At 50.3% G+C, this 22,195-nt stretch overlaps 1 protein-coding gene across 14 annotated transcripts in view; it reads right to left on the reverse strand.

Annotated features, from left to right (window-relative positions):
* Window positions 1-21,910, reverse strand: part of LOC138473332 (deleted in malignant brain tumors 1 protein-like) — a 678,824-nt gene extending 656,914 nt beyond the window's left edge. For 12 of the 14 annotated variants that reach the window (XM_069612011.1, XM_069612008.1, XM_069612009.1 and 9 more), the window contains exon 1: window positions 21,764-21,910. In XM_069612011.1, the coding sequence (XP_069468112.1) occupies window positions 21,764-21,824 (61 nt within the window). In that variant the 5' untranslated portion in view covers window positions 21,825-21,910. The remainder of the gene's footprint in view (window positions 1-21,763) is intronic. The other 2 variants (XM_069612007.1, XM_069612010.1) reach the window with 2 other exon arrangements.
* Between the last annotated feature and the right edge of the window lie 285 nt (window positions 21,911-22,195).

The following is a 22,195-nucleotide window of genomic DNA, read 5'->3' on the forward strand; positions in this document are numbered from 1 at the left end:
TTCTTTGGAATGAGAAAGTAAGGGGAGTACCAGCCCTTGTTCCTCTCCGCTACAGGTACCGGTTCTATGGCACCTTTCTCTAGCAGGTCTATAATTTCCTGCAAGAGGAGCGGATCTGGAGCTTTCTGAGAGCTGATCCCCGGTGGATGACTCTGAGGTATGCGTAGGAGAGGCAGGCAGTAACCTTGGGTAACTGTTTCCAATGCCCAAGCATCTGACGTGATAGCCTGCCATTCCGCCAGATGTTGAGTCAACCTGCCTCCTACAGGTGTCCTGTGAGGGAAGTCCTCAGAGTGGTTTTGGGGCGGCTGATGCAGATGCCGATGGTAAAGAGGCACCTGCTGTTGCTGCGGCTTTAGAATATCTACCCCGTCCACCTCGAGTAGTTCTTCTTTGACCCCTTTGAGCCGGTCGTCCTCTACCTCTTCCGAATGAGGAGTAGAAGCGAAAGGACTTGCCCCTCGCAGAGGTTCCTGTGGGACGAAAAGGAGTCTGACGGATTGCAGCTCCTAGAGATTTTGCTGCTGCTTTTGAAGTTTGCAGTTTCTCTAAACTGTCATCCGCCTTTTTCCCGAACAAAGAAGAGCCATCAAATGGCATGTTCAAGAGCCTGGCTTGCACATCTGGGGCAAAACCCGACTTTCTCAACCAAGCGAACCGCCTGGTTGATGTACTTGCCGCCATTGCTCTGCTGATACTGTCAGCCGAATCAATGCCCGTCTGGAGGGATTCGCACATAGCGTCTTTACCGTCCTGTATAATATTCAGGAACGCATCCCTTTCTTCTCCCTCCGGGATGCAGTCAGCCGCTGTAGAAGCACACTCCCAAAGTGTATGGCTGAATCTAGCAAGGGTGCAAGTAGCATTAACAGACTTTAACGCCATGCTACATGCTGAAAACACTTTCTTTGCCATAGCATCATATTTTTTATCGTCCCTGTCCTGTGGGACAGTAGGATAAGCTGTCTTGAAGTCGGTAGAGGATGCTGCTTGTACCACCAGACTTTCTGGGGATGGATGTTTAGACAAGAACTCTGGGTCTGTGGAAGATACCCTGTACTTTGCAGACAGTTTTTTGTTTACTGCTGGTATTACATCTGGGGTTTCCCAGTTTGTCATGATCTTTCTCTGAAGAGCTTTATGAAAGGGCACCACTGGATCCTCTTGTGGGCCTTTGTCAAGAATATCCGTGAGGTCATCTTGCTGGAAAGATTGTGAAGGTGTAGACCACCCCATGAACTCTGTAATCCTGGCCATTAAGGCTCTGTAGGGGGTTTCAGCATGCTCCCCCGGGTCTGGCTTAGCAAAATCCACCTCAGGGGAAGTGTCTAACCCACTTGCTTCATGTAAAGAATCATGAAGATCCTTTAATCTGCGCTCTTCAGAGGAAAATTCCTCTCTAACTGGGGTTACAGGTCCCTGTAACTCAAATGTGTCTTGTTCGGACAAATCACCCTCTTCTAAAATTGAGGATATAGTTCTCAATTGTTCTGAACTAATAAAGGGAGTAAATCCCATTTCCAAGGCAGAGGGTGCTGAACTTGTCATTATTGGCCTCGAAAACGTCGATGTCGTCGACGCCGACGTCGAAGGCTTCGAGCGTGGCGTCGAAAACAGAGGTGGAGGCCTCGAGGACCTCGACAGAATTGGAATTTTACTCGAAAATATCGACGCCATCGACGCCATCGACGTCGAGGGCCTGGGAATCGTCACTGGATGTGTGGTCACCGTGACTTTTCTCGGCGTCGACGCCGGTGTCGAGGCCGGCGTCGAGTCGACAGACCTGTGTGTCGAAGGTCCCTTCGACAAAGGCGTCGAAGACCTCAACATCGACGGAACCTTCGTCGACGGCGTCGACGGAACCTTCGAGGAAGGTTTGGAGGTCATAGTCCTACTCGAGGTTTCGAGACGCACTCGAGAGGTTTCTTTCGCCGGGTACTGCGACTCGCGGCGTTTTTGACCTTCGGGTCTTTCGACCAGAGCATCGCTCTCGGCAGTCTTCGAGGGGGTCGAGGCCGCTTTCTCGAAGACGCTCATCACATTTTTTCTGAATTCCTCCCATTCAGCCCGGGAACTATGTTTCGTGGGGCAAGGGATTCTTTTTGGCGAAACAGAGGAAGAGGAAGACGGAGAAGGGGATCTTCGACGTCTCCTCTTCGAGTGTTTCGATCTCGAGGAGTGATGAGACCCACTCCGAGACCTGGAGCGTGAATGGTGACGAGGAGACGAATGTCTCGACTTCGTCGAAGAGGAAGAAGCTTTGAAAGTCTTACCTTTCTCCAGCTTCCCCCTACGCTCCTTCAGGGCCTTAGCTGTCATGGACATACAGTCCTCGCACTCCGAACAATGGTGTTCGGCTCCCAAGCACCACAGACAATTTCTGTGAGGATCGGTCAACGACATCTTTTTCCCACAATCTCGACATTTTTTGAAGCCGGATCGAGGAGTTGTCGGTTCCGACGAGGAAGCCATCGAGTACGGTATCGAATAATTCGAGGTAAATAGTACTAAGAACTGAGCAACGGTATTCCGAGGCACCGAGTAGCGCGGAAAAACGGAACTGAGCAACGGACGCTGCGCGCGGCCTTTATAGGCAGGATGACGTCGAGCGTCGATACGGCGGCTGTCGAGGGTCATCGACTCGAGGGACGTCGACGCGCAGCGCCCTCTGGAGAAAAAATTTTCCGAGGCCAGCAGAGCTGGAAGGATATATCTAAGATGAGGAATACGTCGGAGGACACAATCCCTTCGAAAGAGAGATTCAGAGCAGAGAGCGCAAGATGGACATAGAAAAAAAATAAGAGCAGCCATTCAAAGACCAAACAGAGAACGTTAAAGAGTAAACGTGATTTGATTGATTTATTTATTTGAACATTTATAAAGCGCGCATAACCCAGAGGTATCCAGGCGCTTGAACATAAGATTCAAATGCGAATCAGTGAAGTGTGGCAAGAGCTGGGGCAATAGAGTCACAGGAGGATAGAGAGAAAAGAAGACGTACAGCAGAGTTGTAAATAGAGCGGAGGGAAAGAGATGAGTAGCAGGGAGGCCTACGAGAAGAGAGGAACAGTAGAAGTGATGGGAGAAAATAACAGATGAAACACAAATTTATGTGGCGGCAACGGAAAGAAAGGGTCTAACCCTTCGGATATTAAAATGCCGAAACCGACCGGAGTGAGGAAGAGCACACATATGAGAGGAAAATGAAAGGGAAGATTCGAGAACAACACCAAGATTCAGCGCAGAGGGAGAAAGAGGAAAAGAGGAAGGGGGAAAAGGGACTACATGAGGAGATAAGGGAGGGTGTACAGTAATGGCAGGGAAGTAAATAACTTCAGTCTTGGAGGGATTAAGATGAAAGAAGTGGCCCGACATCCAAGACTGAATAGCAAGAAGGCAAGTGGTAAGAGTAGAGTGAATAGACGAAGAGAATGAAGAAAAAGAAAGAAAGTATCGTCAGTGTAAAGATGTTGGGAAAAGCTGAAGGGGGAGACGAGAGAGGCGAGAGGAATGTATAAAGGGAGAAAAGCGGGGGACCCAGTACAGAGCCCTGGGGTACACCATACTGGAGAGGAAGGGTAGAAGAGGCAAGGCCAGCCCAGGATACTGAGTAAGTGTGATTGAATGGATAGGAGTGAAACCAATTCAGAACAGAAGCAAAAAGACTGAGAGTGGAAAGTAATTGAAGAAGGAGGGGTGGTCAACGGTGTCAAAAGTGTCTGACAGATCAAGTAGAACCAGGAGAGATGATTGCTTGGAGTGGCGAGCAGAAAGGAGTGCGTGACAAACAGAGAGAAGCGCCATTTCGTGGAATGAAGAGAACGGAAGCCAGATTGACGGATGCGAAAGAGAGAGGCTGTATTGACATGAGTAGAGACTTGGGAATAGACAATAAACTTGAGATGTTTAGATAGAAAAGGTAGAAGCGAAATAGGTAGGTAGGTACACGGGAGAGAATGGTCCAAAGAAGGTTTCTTAAGGATTGGAAGAACAGAGGCATGTTTGAATGAAGGAGGCAAGGTATCAGGAGGATAGCTCAGGGGCAACGTGCTCATCTTGGAAGCAAGACGACACGGAGCAACACAGGTTCGATCCCCGGGTCCACGCTTAGAAACCTCTGGGTATTAAGCGTGTTATAAATAACCCATCATAAGGTAGAAGACTGCAGGGAAAGATAAAGAGTGGAGCCAAGTACGAAGAGAGACAGGGATAGACTTTGGGAATAAGAGAGAAAGGACGCGGGTCAGAGGTAGAAGCTGTAGGGTGGGCTCTGGAGAGAAAACAAGTGATATCAGCAGCAGAAAAGGGAGAGAACAAAGATAAAAGAGGGAGAGGGGACTTTGGAGCAGTAGAAGGAACAGGAGCGCAAGAGGAGGACATGAAAATATCTGAACGAAGAAGGGTGGCTTTGGAGAAAAGTAAGAGGCAAGATCGGAGGCCGACAAGGAAGAGGAAAGAGAAGGGTCAGGGGTAGAAGGAGAAAGAATACAGTTAAGAACCTGGAATAAATTACGGGGATAGGAGGAGAAAGAATGAAGAAGATTGGTGTAGAAGAGTTGGCAAGAAGAAGAGAAAGTGTCATAGACAGAAGAGAAGAAAGATTAACAAGGTCAGAAGGGGATAGAGATTGTGTTCAATGTGACATAAAGAACGGTGCAGGAAAGGAAGAGCTGGTGTAAGCCAGGGTTCAGGAGGCTTGCGTGAAGGAAAGAAAGAGGAAGAAGAAGGATCGAGAGAATGAAAGGTAGCACAGAAGAAAAGGTGTCGACTGAGAAGGATGCACGAGCATCCAAAAAAGGAAGAGAAGATGTTAGAGAAGAGATAGAGAAGTGATGAAAGACCGAAGGTCACGGCGAAAGAATGAAGAGGAGAAGGGCGAAGAAGAGGAGGGTGAGGGAATACCTTCTTTAGCAAGCAAGTGAAGTTTAAGCCGCGCTTTGAAGAGATCTACAGCTGGGCTGGCTCGGATCACAATGGCATTAAATACACATCGAAGCACAGGTCAATACATGGTATTTCTTTAAGTACATAATACAAATGACGCTGTGCACGTGACCTCTACGGCAGCACTACGCCCAAGATTGGCCAAGTGGTGACTCTTAGTCTCCAGGCAAAATAAAAATGTATTTTCCTAGGGCAAATTGCAGCAAGTCGTGCCCTGTGCCCTCCCCTGTCCAGTGCCAAAGGCTTTCAGCACTGGAATAAGCCATTTCCTTTCCTCAGCTTTGTTTATCAGACAGAGTAAGAGGCAGGGAACCAAGAGTCCGCGGATGCTCCGGCCATGACAGTAGGATACCTACTTGGCACAAGCCCTTCAGCATTCTCCAACCTACAAAAGACCAGTGGGGGTCCATATAAATTGGGCGATAAGAGTAATTCAGGTGGTACTTGTAAATGGTATTCTTTATTTATTTATTGATTGTGTAACACGCCAGATTGCAGGGGAACTGGGTCAGGGCGTAAGAAACAGGCAAGGAAGCGCATACATGAAATGCAAGCGAACAAAGGACAAATGATGTCCGGGAGTTTCACACCTAGAGGTGAAAGTATTTAGATACCGCCAGAATTACCATCCGCCCAATTCAGAGATGAGGGCTGTGTGTCAAATACCGCTGACTGTGCTCCAAGGAAGAGCTCCAGCTGAAAGGCCAGCTGTTTTTACCTCCTCCTTATTGGTTGAGGTCAAAATTCCAAAGTGTCGCCAAAACATGTTCGACTTTACCTATCCTTCAGTGTTTACAATGATATGTTTTAGATATTTCTCCTCTGTGACTAATGTCCGGCAGAGGGACTCCCAAGACCCCCCTTGTTTTTTTGCATATTTAAGTAACTTTGTGTCTCACCCTAAGTTACTAAGGGAATCCAGACGTGTACCCCTTGCTCACTATTCTTAGAGAGGCACAGCTCCACCCTACTGATGAGGTCCAACCAGACTGAAACACGTGTATGGGGTTGCTGCTGGTACTCTTGTTCAGAGGAGAATTGCTTTGCATTTCGGTGCTGGACTGCCCTAGGGCAGGACAAAGACTGATATGTTTTAGATATTTCTCATTTGTGACAGATAGTGAGCTAAAGACTCCGGGGAAGTCTCTTGTAACCGGGACTGATGTCTGGTAGAGGGACTCCCAGGACCCCCCTTGTTTTTTGCATATTTAAGTAACTTTGAGAAAGAGAGATCTGCAGGGCACCAGTGCCAATCCCAGTGAGTTCAGCGCCTGGTGCAGAGATCTGTGTGGAGTTTGCAGGCCAGAAGGTGGTCAGTGAGATTGCACTGGATGCCCAACTCAATCAGCTGAGAGTTATGTGCTAATAACAACGTATATACATAGTGTGCTTTACCGCCCGAGCCTCAAGCACTGTGCTAGCGACTGCTCCTATTACTGAACTCAGTGATACCAGCTTTGCCAACATCCGAAGAACGCGGGTCCTCCGCGATACACACAGATCTCTGCAGTGGGCGCCCTAACCTTGTCAGCTATCTTAGTAACTCTTCAAGTTTAATACCACTGGGCGATGGTAGTACCTATTCAGCAGTCACTGTATATAGTTGCATAAACGAAATTGCCATGAACCCATTGTCAAAAGCAAGGTGTTCCTGGGAGTCCCTCTGCCGGACATTAGTCCTGGTTAAGAGAGACTTCCCCAGAGTCTTTAGCTCACTATCTTTCACAGAGAAGAAATATCTAAAACATATCAGTCTTTCTCCTGCCCTAGGTGCTGAACTCACTGGGATTGGAACCTGTGCCCTGCAGATCTCTCTTTCTCACGCACACTTGCTGCAAGGACTGATCTCAAATTCTTTGACATCCCCCATTATCCCTCGCCCTGTCGGGACCGGCTTGAGTAAAGAGATGTATTCTGAAGTGTGGGTGGGATTACGGGTGTGGATGGAATACTGTGGAGCACTGGGGCAGGTTAGAGTTTGCCTTTTTCTGACATAAAACATTCAGATTTTTACTACATTTGTTTTCAAATACATACTGAAGGCTGATATGCAAATGGATGTTTCTCTGTGCAGGGTGCAGTGAGGTAAAACGTGGCTGCAGACCCCACTGAGCAGGAGAAGCCCCACATAATCCGGTATGTGACCCATGTTGGTTCTCAGTATAGGGGCTCCCCCACCCTTGTTTAATTTGAACAATTTGGGATTTCACCCTAAGTAGCCATGGCTAATGCAGACATGGACCGCTTGCTCACTGTGCCTTAGAGAGACTCAGCTTCACCTCACTGAGGAAGCCCACCAAGGCCGAAACATGTGCCTGGGGTTGCTGTTGGTACTTGTGTTCAGAGGAGAATTGCTTGGCATGTCGGCCCTGGACTGCCCATGTGGGTGAGACAAAGACTGATATGCAAATGGATATGTCTCCTCTGTGAACGGTGCAGTGAGCTAAACCGTGGTTGCAGACCCTTCTGAGCTGGAGAAATCCCACAGAATAGGGCATTTGACTCGATTATTCTCAGTAGAGGGGCTCCCCCATCCTTGTTTAATACTAAATGCTAGCCTTACTGCGGCATTCTGTTGTGCTCCTGCACTTAGAGACAGGACGGGAGCAGAGCATCCACGGTGCTTGCAATATATGCCACCACTGTGTGTATGTGTGGTTTTGTGTTTGTGTTTGATCGGTGCGCGTCAGTGGCAGCTTTTGGTGCCAGGGTAGAGTGTGTCCCCTGTTGGGGCATTGATATTTTAAATGATTCAAGGCCAACGGCGGCTGCAGAATATTTTCAGTTGAGGGGCATTACCATCGTCCCCGAAATCAGTGCTAGCAACTAATCCCACTGAGGGAGCAATACAATCCTCTCCTCTACATTGTTTAAAAAAAAATAATGGCTTGAAATGTTTAAATATAATGGCTTGAAATTTTTTATTTTACTGGACATTTCTTAAGCAAAATGATGTAAAAAGACAACAAGTTTACAACTGCTTCTCTAGTGTAGCACATGAAACAATCCAATAGATTCCAGGTCACAAACAGTGCACAGGGCCACTGTGCAACATTGTATGATGCCTGTGTCCAAAATATATGCCAGCAATACCACTGTAAATCTCTTTCATGGCACTGCACCCCCAATATATGCCAGCATTCATACCATAAATCATTTTGATGCCTGGCCCACAAACACTGACAGAACTGATACTGTAAATTACTTTCATGAATCTGCACCCAAAACATATGCTCGCCTTGCTACTGGAAACCATTTTAATAGGCGGTGCAGATAAATATGCAAGCATTGCCACTACATAATACTTTAAAGATCCTGAAACCATACAATATATGCCAGTATTGCTGCCAGTCATCACTTTCAAGAAGCTGGACCCACAATATTTGTCAACATTTCAACTGTAAATGACCTTGATATTTTAAACACTATATATGCCAACATTATGTCCCTTAAATAACGTGTTGAAACTCTTCTTCCCAGCCAAACACATGCCTGAAACGCACTGGCATACGCGCACATGCGTAGCAATTACAACTCTCAAAACATACACATGCATACACACGAGCAGCCCCACACAGACTCACTCCTTCACATGCACGCACACTCATTCAAAGGCATACACACACAAACACACACACCCAGCATAGCATTCAAACACTGAAGTATACACTTTAGTTATTTTCTCTCTGTTCCTGGCAGGGCAGCACTGCAGCGGGATTCCAAGTGAATGCCTGCTGGGTTGCCAAGCAATCATCACCTGTGGCTCCGCTCAAGCCCCCTATTGCTCACTCTCAGACGCACCCAATCTCTCTCACACGAACACGTCCTCTCCCAAAACTATTCATACTTTTACCAGAACGCCACTTGACATTGTTTGATGAATTGATGGCAACAGATTGGCATCTGTTTAGCAGTCAAATGTCTCATTCCAGTTCAGTACCAAATGGCACCATGCAAAGTTCTTGATTGGCGTAAAGCAACACTCCTATTCGTTTTTTGCTTAACCTGTTTTCGATGTTCTATGTGCTTACAACTTGAAAATACAAGTACAAATATTAAAGTAGATATTTTAGGCAGACATTAAAAACAAGCATTTGAAAAGAAAATTGCTACAGACATGGTAAAAAGACTTTATATGACGCAGTGAAAGGATGTGTTTTTACTATGTCTATTACTACTGTTATGTGTCTGAAAACACTAATTTGCAGGCATTTTGGAACTTTTAAATGAACTACTGATTATGTAGTGCCCAAGTATTTACTGCAGCCATGCCTGCAATTGTAAAGTATAATAAACAACTACAAAAAACGATTGGCTTTGCCAAACTTTGTTTCGTTGTCTCTGAGCATGACCAAAATTGCAGATATTAAACAATAGAACCCGAGGCGGGCGCATTACCGGTATGGTAATGCCAGTTACAATCCCGAGCAAAGCGATGGTTTTAACGTAAGCCCTGGGACATTACCAGACTAGTAATGCCCCCCTCCTCGGGTTCTATTGCTCTTAGTACCCCAGCACGTCGTACTCGGGGAGTAATAGCAGTTTTTTCTCAAGCAGAGAAAAAGCATCAAAACCATTTATCCATTCCAGAAAAAAAGATGCAAAAAAATGGCCACTAGGTATCGTGTTTAAGGCACTACACCTAGTCCCTTCTCCCTTTCCATGGCGGGCACGGAACATAGTCCTGTTCCTGGTGCCAGCGAGGGAAAACGCTGCAGCAGGTAAGTGGTGATGGGGAAGGGAAAGGGCCTTAAATATGTGGAAAAGTGGGTGTGGGGGAGACGGGTGTGGGCAGCGCACTTACCTGATTCCCAGCGTGCAGGGAGTTGTGAGGGAGTAGTCCTTCATCTACACTTGACTTCTGATGCAGCACCTGCGTGGCTATGCCTTACGTATCAGTGCCTAGAGGCACTTGCTATTAGTGCGCTATACAAATGTGCCAAATCATTCAACCAATCGACATGATCAGTTACTAAGTGTTTCATGGCATGAGTGGGGCATTTGAGGCTTCAATTGGCATTGTGCTGCCTTCTGCAAGGATATATTGAGTATATATGATATGATGTGATATGGCATTTATAACGCGCCTATACACAAGTGTTTCAAGGCACGACGAGGCGGGGGGGGACACGGGGAGACAGACAACGATCCTACTAGGCCAAGTGTCATTCAAATTGCACTAGTTCATGGGAAGGGGGAAAGGAAAAGTGCGAGGGGGGAAGGGAGAGGAGAAAGTGCAGTACAAGGGATAGTAGAATAAATAAGATAAATAAAACACATAAAACAGCCAGCTGGTGGCAAGTGCAAGGAAGTGCAGACAAAGTGCTGGAAGGGGGACTGAAGGGATACAGAAAATAGTCCCCAAGTGCAGGGGTTGCCAGGGAGGCAGTGCAAGTGTGTAACTGGTGGGGGAGGGAACCTGCCCCGAGATCAGAGGGTGGCCAGGTAACCAGTACAGTTTCAGTCCGGAATTCAGCAAGGGAGGGGAGGAGAGAAAGCAGAAGCAAAGAGGAAGGTTTTCAGGTGTTTCCGGAACCGGAGATGGTTCTCCTCGAGTTTCAGGGAGGCAGGAAGGCTGTTCCAGAGGGAGGCCCCAGCCGAAGAGAGTGATCTGCCACCAGCTCGTTGCTTGGAGAAGCGACTGACCCTGAGGGAGTTGGAGGCAGATGAGCGAAGAGCTTGAGAAGGAAGATATTTAGGAAGAGAGAGTTGAAGGTATTTCAGCCCCAGACCCCAGAAGGCCTTGTGTACAATGCAGAGGGTTTTGAACTTAATCCTCGCAGCCACTGGGAGCCAGTGCAGAGATTTCAGTCCTGGAGAGATCCCTGGGATTGAGGCCAAGGACAAGTCTCGCAGTCCTGTTTTGGATAAGTTGCAGAGGGCGGAGAGCAGAGGCAGGCAGATTTAGATAGAGGCTGTTACAATAGTCCAGCTTAGAGAGAACCAGGGCTCTGGAGACAGTGAGCTTCTGGGTGAAGGAGAGGAAAGGAAGAATACCTCTGAGGAGGTGCAGCTGGTAGTGTGACTTCTTAGAGATGTCAGAGATGTGAGGGGTGAAGGAGAGTGTGGAACCGAAGATGACCTCAAGGTTTTTAGCCTTGCAGGTGGGAGCAGGAAGAGGGCTGAGAGCGGCCGGCCAGAAAGCTGCAGGGAAGGAGGGAGAGTGTGTGCTGATGAGTAGAATCTCAGTCTTACTGGCATTAAGGCAGAGGTCATTGGCGGCACACCACTCCTGGATGGCAGAAAGGCAGTCAGAGATGATGGAAGGAGAGGAGGAGGTTGAGGGTAGCCTGAAAATGAGCTGGGTATCATCCGCATAACACTGAAAGTTGGGACAGAGAGTGGCGATGCGGTGGGCAAGGAGTGCCAGTTATTGGTTGAACAGCCAGGGAGAGAGGTTAGACCCCTGGGGAACACCACAGGTAGAGAAAAAGATATCGGAGAGGAAGGACCCAAGTTGGACCTTGGAGGGTCAGTCGGAGAGGAAAGAAGTCAACCACGCCAGAGCCTGATCAGTGATACCCAGGTTATCATGGAGATGGTTGAGCAGGATGGCATGGTTGACAGTGTCAACGGCAGAGGAGAGATCAAGCAAGATGAGAACACACAGGGTGTTAGAGTCAAGGATGTAGAGCAGGTCTTCACGGATGTTCAGGAGAGCAGTTTCTGTGCTTCTGGCAGCTCTGAAGCCAGGCTGATGGTCATGAAGACAACCAACAGATTCAGTGTGGAAATTAAGCTGGGAGATGGCGAGTTTCTCCAGGAGCTTGCCCAGGAAGGGAGTGATGGAGATTGGGCGATAGTTAGCCGGGCAGGAGGGGTTGGCAGAGGGTTTCTTAAGAAGAGGGTGCACAAGGGAGTGCTTCAGGGGGGATGGGAAGACTCCAGTGGCGAAGGAGTGATTACAGAAATCAGCCAGGGCAGGAGCCAGGGAGTTGATGTGGTCCTTGATAGTTTAAGAAGTGAACCTGTTTCGACAAGGCTTTCATAGATCGAACTTGTCTAGAAACCTTGTCTGCAGAGAAAAAGGAAAGACAGAGAAGGTGCGGGGGGGGGGTGGCTGCAGAAGGGCCAGAGGGAGATCAGTGAATAGAGGGAGGTAGGCGATAGGAGGAGAGTGAGGACAGGATGTCGTGAGTTTTTGAAGTGAAATGAGAAGCCAGGGCTGTGCAGAGGGCCTGGGAAGGGATAGAAGAGGTAGAGACTGCGGCAGGATTGGCCAGTTCCTTGCAGATTTTAAGGAGTTCAGTCTAGTTGTTCGATGCCCCAGAGATGCGGGCTTGGATATGAGCTCTCTACTTGGTGAGGACGGAGAGCCGGTATTGCCTTTGCAACAGGCGGCAGGCCAGTTCGTCAGAGGATGAACTTGAAGTACGCCATTTCCTCTTGGTCACCTTGCACTTGCGTTTTAGGGTGACAAGGTCTGAGTCATAACAGGAGTTACACTTGGCTTTGGGCTTCAGGCGGATTCTCATGACAGGGACAAGGATATCAAGATTATCAGATATAGAAGAGTGGAGCGTGGAGAGGGCTGTGTCAAGGTGGGAGTCAGCCAAATGGAGAGGAGGAGGTGAGAAGGTGGTGGCGAAATCCTCAACTGACACGCGCTTCACGGGTCGGATGACCGAGAAGGTGGGTGGCAGTGACGGAAGGGACAGACACGGAAAGGGAAGCGGGAGAACAGGGACAGAGGGCAGCACACGCAATGAAAACAATATCAAACAGTCTCAGCAAAAGATATTAAGAGGGCCAGGAGGGCAGCCAGAGACCACAGTTACGGTCGCCTCACTCACCGGCTCAGATATGCTGGAAGCATGTCATACATGCCAACATTCTGAGGCACCTAGGAGGGAGATTTCACGAGAGAATTCGGGAGAAATTAATTTCCCCATATGCATGCATTGGGGCTGGAATTATTTTAGGCAGTCGAACTTGAAAAATAGCAATATTGTGCAATATTTTTCAGTTAAAAATTGGGAGTCTCCTGCCTAAATCGGGAGGGTTGGCACGTCTGGCATGTGCATATGTGGGGTCATCGTGTACCACATGGTGACTATACCAGGTATATGATGGCATTATTTGGCCATTTGAGGAACCCTCCACAAATGGCGCCAAAGCCATTGGCTTGCCCAATGCCTGTTCTGCTTTGTGGGTCGCCTGCCCCATCTTTTCAGCTCTGGACATCCTGCATCAATGGAGACTGCACCATCTGCACTTGTTTCTAATATTGACCGTGCCACCGCAACAATGTGCACTATAATTCCACATCGGAAGGCATGGATTTGCGTAACTACGTGTTATTTTGTGTTTCTGTACGTCTGCGGTCATGTGACAGGCGGCCGTTGACGGGGCGCAGGGGGCAGGGCATGCTGGCGTGACGTACTTCCTGCAGTCCACAGGTCCCCTGGGTTGGCGGCAAAGTGTGCGCGTGCAGAGCCCACAGGCGCCGCCAATCAGAGCGGATTCTGGAGGATGCTTCAGAGAGTTTTCCTCTGCCCTATTTCTAGGTGCCCAATACCCCTCCCTCTCCAGTGCCCCACAGACGCCACAACACAATGGCTGTGAGCAACTAGCAGAGAATGCCTATGTACATGGCCATTCCTGGCCTCTCCCTTCCCACACTCAAGGGCAACCAAGTACAGTGGCCTGGATACTGGGTTTCCCAACACTGAAGACTCTGTGAGCCAGGAGGGTCACTATTCATGCAGGCCAGCAAGTGCCTTGCCACCACCCAGAACCAGTATAGGCGTGTGGGTCTGGCTACTCACCCGGTGACCATAGGGGACGCCTGGGCAGTAGCCCCCACCTTCGAGGACCACTAACAATGTGAGATCACAAACTGAGGAGCAATTGTCAGAGTATCACAAAGAGCAAGAAAAAAGGTTGGTTAAATGGCTCACAAAAGTGGGCCAAGGAGGACTTTCTTCCTTGGGGGGGGCACATTGGGCAGGCAGGCGTGAGACTTTCACCAGGGTCTGGTAGGACTCCGAGCACACCTGAGTCTAATCGCTCACACGATGGTGCTTGTGCATCACTGTGGCACAGGAGAGGATGTGTGAAGGAGCGTCTTGTGGTTGACATGCACAGAGCTGGGGCTGTGATGGGCTGTGCTGCGGATCCAGTCTTGGGGCTGCTCCCCTCTTTCTATGGCTTTCCCGTGGACTGACCAAAGGGGCTTATGGGCAATAGTGAGACTCCAAGCCAGGAGTAAACCTTCTGTACTTGTCTGGAGGTGGGGGGTATGTCCTGTATGCACTTGTGGATCAATGGAGCTGCATAGGGGATCAGCCTGGGAATCGGGGGGTGGGGGGAAGGGCAGCCTGCAGTCCCCCTGGCCAGCCGTCACAGCAACAGCGAGGAATGAGAGGGTGCTGAACATGCCACCATTCTGAATTTGGTTCTGATTGTACATTTTTTCACAGTTGTTCCCAGTTGCCCATACTTCTGTTATAAAGTATGGTTTCTTTTCATTTAACTGGTTTTTATGGAATGTTTTATAAATACAATAACAAATACAAACATTCATGCATTTGATTAAACCAAAAAGTGAACATAAAGTATGTTTTTAAGAGTCTCTGCAGACAAGGCCTTCACCCCACAAGCAGCTGCTAAGGTGGTACTGATGCGCTGTCGTATGTTTACAGGTTCGCTACTCTGCACAACCTCCAGCGATGGAGCGCTTGCGACATGGCTGCCATATAAAAAATGCGGAACACAGATGGAGGCAGGTTTTACATCCAGCTAAAAAAAAAACTGCAAGAGCGGAGGTATGGATTAAAAGAAATGCTACTCAAATTTGAATTCAAAAGTAGATAGCAGATATTGTTATCAAACTCATTCGATGCAAGCCTTGAGGAAGCTCTGTATGGCACGAAACACGTGTTAAGAAGCGAATGAGTGATCGAAAAAACAACCTTCCAAATGACATTATAAGCAATGCAAATAATGTTGACCCGTATTGACATGTTATGCGAGGGAATTGCCTTTTTACACTCTTGCAGTGCGAGGTTGAGACAGAGGGCATTCCTCTAAAGAGACAGCTGATCCTTGCATTCATTAGGGACTCATGGCCTAAATAGAGGGTTATATGTTGTTGTTGGGATTGGTCAATTACTGGTCATTGCTTCATTCATCCCGTGCCTGTGCTCTGCCAGCTTCACCAGGGCTGAGCCCCGGGCGTCTCCACTTCTGGTGGCGTGGTGCAGACCGCTGTAGAGTGGAGACCTGCTGGTGACGGTGTATTGGGTGCATGGGTGCATTGGCAGAGCCCTCTTGGGATGCTCCTGTCTGAAGATTCCTTGGGCGATTGCTAGAGATAACTACCCTTAGTTAAAAGCTGCAGTCCAGAGTGGAGCCAACCTCAGCAGACAGTGAGTGATCACTCAACACCCAGTGCCTGGCGCCCACATGTCCACTGTGCCTTTGCTCAGTGTTAAGGAGAATTCTCTTTAAAAGGCTAATTTCCATTACCTATAGAGTCCCCCAGCAGCTTTGCTGGATTTCAAGGTTTTTTTTTTTCTTCTGCTAAGAGTGAGACTCTTTTTCCCATTCTTAGGCATATTTTTGATGTATGTTTGAGGCTAATTTTTGTCCTTATGGTCTATGGGTTTTTCTCACCCCCATAGGTATCATCTTATTTTATGTGTGTTACACAGCACCCTGAGTGCAGTAACACAGGGGTGTCATAGTGACCCCCAAACATAGACTCCATACCCTGGGACTGACTACTGTCTCACAGGGCATGTAAAGTTACCATTGACTTTACTAGTCAAATCTTATGGACAGAACCAGTACACACCGTCTTATATGGAAGTACTGGAGGGGTTAATAATGTTTCCCCTGTGTCTGTTTTGTAGGGGACAATGCCTCGTCCCCCTTTTATCATGGACAGAAGCCCTCCTTTCGGCGCCAGTGGGTCTGGGGTGGACAGGATGTGTGGGAGGGGGTGTAGGCACCCTAGACAGGGTTGCCTAAGCAACCCAAGTCGCACTCTGCCCTGATAGGCTGGGGGTTTATCCCGCCAGGATAACCACCCCGCTGTGTGAGTGACAGCTAGGCTGTATGAATGGGGCTTTTCTGTATAAAAGCAGGGATCTGAGGACTGGAGGACAAGACGTCACCACTGGACCTGAGAAATCCGAAGAGGAGAGAAGCCAAAGACATCTGCAACGACTGAACCACCGGCGAAGCCCTGCTGCAGATCTTCACCACTTTTCTCCAACAACAAGAGAAGATCTTCACATGCAAGAGCCTTCTTCCCTTGAGCTGGTGGGGCCAACCAGTTCGCCAATCGCCTTCCAGGACCTGCCTTGGTCGAATTGCCAGTGCCCAGCACTGGGGGACCGGATAGCCAGGCACCCATCCACCACGACCGCGATTTAGAGGAGCGTACCTTTTATTCTGTTTTGGCATCACCGCGGTTGGCTTCTTCCCTGGACAGTGCAGTGACTCGAACCTTCCTCCACGACGAGGGCCTCTCTTCCTCTGCTGGTTCTCCCGAACTGCAGGAACTGCCAGGAAGTACCGCCACCGTAGGAGCCTCTTCCACTTTTAAGGTACATTGTTCCGCCAGGCCTCCCGTTTCGTTGGGTACTGCTAAAGGTGTTTGAAACCCTTTACTTACCTTCTGGGTTGGCAGCCCCTATCGTCTAACATTGTCTTTCTACCTTCTGCACCCGCCTTTTCAACCTTTAAACAGAGACTTGACTGCAGCTACTAGAACAATTTTGATCCTGGGCACTTTGCCTTGTACCACTGACTCTGGCACAAGCCTATTGACTCTTGCTAATTCTGTTACAACGGCCTTCTCTAGATTGATTTTCATCAAGAAATATGTTGGTGCACCTAAAACTCTTATAACCACCTTTCCTTCCCCTTTATATATTGTTGAAGTGCCATTTTGCTCAATTTTAACCTAAGTATTGCTTACGCTAAAGTACTGCCTTGCCTAACTTGTTCACAATCCAATTGGGAAGTGTTGCTGATGTGTTTAGGAGTCTAACTCTGTAGAACTTGACCTTTCCCTCCCTCTGAAGAAATTGTTAGAGTGGCATTTCTGCTTGGTTTACATTGTGCCATTTTGCTCAGTTTTCACTCTTGCTCAAACTTGTCTACAATTTAAATAGGGAGTTGTGTATACTTTTCTTGACTGTTTTAACTTGCTTTAAGGATAGTGATTTGTGTGTTGCTTTAAGAGTGTGTAAAATAAATGTATATATTCTTTTTGATACAAAGCTTTGGTCAGTGTTTCCTTGTTCCATAGTACTGTAGCCCTATTGTGTAAACTCTGAATACTGCTCATCTCCCTCTTGAGATAAATCTGACTGCTCAGCCACAGCTACCAACTAACTCTGTGTTGTACAGACTGATACCAAAGGGGATTTATTGCTCTCACCTGTAGTCCTAATCTTCTGTAGTGCTCCCCAAGGGAAATGCATAGGATTCTGCCTAACACTCGGTGCCATCTGTCTAGATTCGGTTACCCTCACATATAAGCTGTCTCTATGCTCCAAACCTCCTCGAACAAAAACCGGGGAGAGGGGGAGAACAGTGACATATAAGGGTCTCTGTTGATAAGTTACTCATGGTAAGAATCAAAGAGAGTGCCTTCTCGAGGTGTTGTAAGGATACCACAGGTCCCAGCCTGGCAAGCAAACCTATTTCTCACCTGGAGCTGGATGTGTTTCCTGCGAGTTACACATAGACATCTGCAGTAGGTGCATTAGCCTATTGGGCTGTCAAACCCCCTTCTCGGAGCCCAGCAAGCTGAATATTTAGTCTGACATCCTTTGGCGCTTAAATGCATCCAGTGTTGAGGGTTGGTCTAGTGACTGGCGGCGAGAGAGCGTCATGACTCTTTCATGACGCCTCTCTAATAACAGGGGCTCTGCTGGCACGCACAAGGCACTGCAGCAGAGCCCCAGGAAGCGGCAACTTGTGTCTGTGTGTGTTTTTTGGGACCTATTGCCGTGTGGTCATGGCCTGGTTAGCGGATTTTGCCTGAGTGCTCCCAGCCCCCCCTAGCCTGCCACTGTTGAGGTGGGAGCTCCCCCGCCTGGTGATCCAAGTTCCAGTGATCCGGGCACTGCAGGGTGATCCCTGCCTATAATCTGCTGCGTGGACACAGCGTCTTCGTGCCGTGTCGGCTGGCCCCGACACGATCTGTGGCACGCCGGTGACCGGAAGCGGGCCACCACATTGGCGACGAGGTGGTCCGGGCCTGCACACCATTGGGTGGGTTGCCGGAAGCTTGCAGCGTGCGTTGCGGCGTCGGCCACAAGTGTGGATGATCTGTGGCATCGGCCACGTGGGGAAGGAAGGGACTGGGCCATCTCTCCACCTCACCCACCAGTAAGGGGACAACTATTCCCACACACGGGTCGCAGCGGTGAGTAGCCTGGGCAGGCCCGGATCCACAGTGAAAGAAGGCTCATCAACACCAGGGCACCTGTTCTCTGCATGCGGAAGATTGCCCTACTGCTGCCTATGCAGCACCTGTTTGCTACGTGGGGGAAGCTCGGCCTGCTGCTGCCTACGTGTTCTCTACATGGGGGAAGCTTGCCCTGCTGCTGCCTATGCAGCACCTGTTCTCTGTGTGGGGGAAGGTTGCCCTGCTATTGCCTCTGCGGCACCTGTTCCTGCATGTGGGGAAGCTTGCCCTGCTGCTGCCTATTTGGCACCTCTTCTCTGCATGGGGGAAGCTTGCCCTGCTGCTACCTACGTGTTCTCTGCATGGGGAAGATTGCCTTACTGCTGCCTATGCGGCACCTGTTCTCTACATGAGGAAGCTTGCCCTGCTGCTGCCTATGCAGCACCTGTTCTTTGCATGGGGACGCTTGCCCTGCTGCTGCCTATGCGTCACCTGTTCTGTTCATGGGGGAAGCTTGCCCTGCTGCTGCCTACACGTTCTCTGCATGGGGGAAGCTTGCCCTGCTGCTGCCTATGCGGCACCTGTTCTCTGCATGGGCAAAGCTTGCCCTGCTGCTGCCTAGATGTACTCTGCATGGAGGAAGCTTGCACTGCTGCTGCCTATGCGGCACCCGTTCTCTGAATGGGGAAGCTTGCCCTGCTGCTGCCTACGTGTTCTCTACATGGGGGAAGCTTGCCCTGCTGCTGCCTATGCAGCACCTGTTCTCTGTGTGGGGGAAGGTTGCCCTGCTATTGCCTCTGCGGCACCTGTTCCTGCATGTGGGGAAGCTTGCCCTGCTGCTGCCTATTTGGCACCTCTTCTCTGCATGGGGGAAGCTTGCCCTGCTGCTACCTACGTGTTCTCTGCATGGGGAAGATTGCCTTACTGCTGCCTATGCGGCACCTGTTCTCTACATGAGGAAGCTTGCCCTGCTGCTGCCTATGCAGCACCTGTTCTTTGCATGGGGACGCTTGCCCTGCTGCTGCCTATGCGTCACCTGTTCTGTTCATGGGGGAAGCTTGCCCTGCTGCTGCCTACACGTTCTCTGCATGGGGGAAGCTTGCCCTGCTGCTGCCTATGCGGCACCTGTTCTCTGCATGGGCAAAGCTTGCCCTGCTGCTGCCTAGATGTACTCTGCATGGAGGAAGCTTGCACTGCTGCTGCCTATGCGGCACCCGTTCTCTGAATGGGGAAGCTTGACCTGCTGCTGCCTACGTATTCTCTGCATGGGGTAAGCTTGCCCTGCTGCTGCATACCTGTTCTCTGCGTGGGGGAATCTTGCACTGCTGCTGCCTATGCAGCACCTGTTCTCTGCATGGGGAAGCATGCCCTGCTGCTGCCTATGCGGCACCTCTTCTCTGCTTGAGGGAAGCTTGCCCTGCTATTGCCTATGCGGCACCTCTCCTCTGCATGGGGGAAGATTGCCCTGCTGTTGCCTACATGTTCTCTCTGTGGGGTAAACTTGCCCTGCTGCTGCCTATGCGGCACCTGCTCTCTGAATGGGGGAAGCTTGCCCTGCTGCTGCCTACATGTTCTCTACATGGGGGAATCTTGCACCGCTGCTGCCTATGCGGCACCTGTTCTCTGCGTGGGAGGAGCTTGCCCTGCTATTGCCTCTGCGACACCTGTTCTCTGCATGAGGTAGCTTGCCCTGCTGCTGCCTATGCGGCACCGGTTCTCTGCACGGGGAAGCTTTCCCTGCTGCTGCCTATTCGGCATCTGCTCTCTGCGTGGGGGAAGCTTGCCCTGCTGCTGCCTACGTGACACCTGTTCTCTACATGAGGAAGCTTGCCCTGCTGCTGCCTACGTGTTCTCTACATGAGGAAGCTTGCCCTGCTGCTGCCTACGTGTTCTCTGCATGGGGAAGCTTGCCCTGCTGCTGCAGCATACGTGTTCTCTGCGTGGAGGAAGCTTGCACTGCTGCTGCCTATACGTTCTCTCTGTGGGGGAAGCTCGCCCTGCAGCTGCCTCTGCAGCACCTGTTCTCTGCATGGGGTAAGCTTGCCCTGCTGCTCCCTACACAATCTCTGAATGGGCAAGCTTGCCCTGTTGCTGCCTACACTTTCTCTGCATGGGAGAAGCTTGTCCTGCTGCTGCCAACACGTTCTCTGCGTGGGGGAAGCTTGCTCTGCTGCTGCCTACACATTCTCTGCGTGGGGAAGCTTGCCCTACTGCTCCCTACACGTTCTCTGCGTGGTGGAAGCTTGCCCTGCTGCTCACTACACGTTCTCTGCAACGGGGAAGTTTGCCCTGCTGCTGCCTCTGCAGCACCAGTTCTCTGTGTGGGGGAAGCTTGCCTTGCTACTGCCTCTGTGGCACCTGTTATCTGCATGGGGGAAGCGTGCCCTGCTGCTTCCTATACTTTCTCTGCATGGGGGACGCTTGCCCTGCTCTGCCCTTGCGGCACCTGTTCTCTGTGTGGGATAAGCTTGCCCTGCTGCTGTCTACGCGTTCTCTGCATGGGGGAAGCTTGCCCTGCTGCTGCCTATGCAGCACCTGTTCTCTGCATGGGGGAAGCTTACCCTGATGCTGCCTCTGTGACATCTGTTATCTGCATGGGGGAAGCTTGCCCTGCTGCTGCCTCTGCGACACCTGTTCTCTGCATGGGGGAAGCTTGACCTGCTGCTGCCTCTGCGACACCTGTTATCTGCATGGGGGAAGCTTGCCCTGCTGCTCCCCACATGTTCTCTGCATGGGGGAAGCTTGACCTGCTGCTGCCTCTGCGACACCTGTTATCTGCATGGGGGAAGCTTGCCCTGCTGCCCCCCACACGTTCTCTGCATGGGGGAAGCTTGCTCTGCTGCTGCCTACAAGTTCTCTGCATGGGGGAAGCTTGCCCTGCTGCTGCCTACACGTTCTCTGCGTGGGGGAAGCCTGCCCTGCTGCTACCTCTGTGGCACCTGTTCTCTGCATGGGGGAAGCTTGCCCTGCTGCTGCCTCTGCGCCACCTGTTCTCTGCATGGGGGACGCTTGCCCTGCTGCTGCCTACACGTTCTCTGCATGGGAGAAACTTGCCCTGCTGCTGCCACTGCGCCACCTGTTCTCTGCATGGGGGAAGCTTGCCCTGCTGCTGCCTCTGTGACACCTGTTCTCTGCATGGGGGGAAGCTTGCCCTGCTGCTGCCTCTGTGACACCTGTTCTCTGCATGGGGGGACGCTTGCCCTGCTGCTGCCTATGCAGCACCTGTTCTCTGCATGGGGGGAAGCTTGCCCTGCTGCTGCCTCTGCCTCTGCGGCACCCATTCTCTGCCCAGTGGTTTGCTGTCCATCATTTGCCTGATTGTGTACAGCTCTTCATTATGCAGGCTTCACATCCCTTAATATCAGCCAAGCCCCTAGCAGCAATCCAGGTTTAATGAAACCATCTCCTCCCACCACTCAGCCCATGTACATGATCAGCGTGTGCACTTACCTGCGCCATGGAGGAGGACGGCACTCACGAGCAGGCACGGAAACATCCACCGAGACCCCATTTGGCTTGGAAGTGCAAGGCCGCTGGCTGCAGAAGTGGCGCATTAGGGCTGCAGCCCGCTATATAGCCTGTGCCAGAGGCGCGCCCTTCAACCTGATCTGTGCCCTCATTCCCAGCCCTCTGGGCGACAAGGGCTGCATGACGCCGTTCAGTGGCACAGGAAGCCCCAGGGACATGCCTGGTGTGACTTTCATTCACACAGTACACCGCTTACCAACCACTCAGCGCCTGTTGCCACAATGCACAAGCCTCCCACCTCGCTCGCCATCACGCGATGTGATCTCCTCCTCACACAATGGCACAGGGTTCTGGCATCTGACGCTTTCTAGGTCGACGTGGAGTGTGTGGATCAATAGAGGCCTGTTTAACTGT

The sequence above is a fragment of the Ambystoma mexicanum genome, chromosome 8, assembly GCF_040938575.1.
Source record: "Ambystoma mexicanum isolate Mex_15411 chromosome 8, UKY_AmexF1_1, whole genome shotgun sequence".
In the NCBI taxonomy this organism is placed as follows: Eukaryota; Metazoa; Chordata; class Amphibia; order Caudata; family Ambystomatidae; genus Ambystoma; species Ambystoma mexicanum.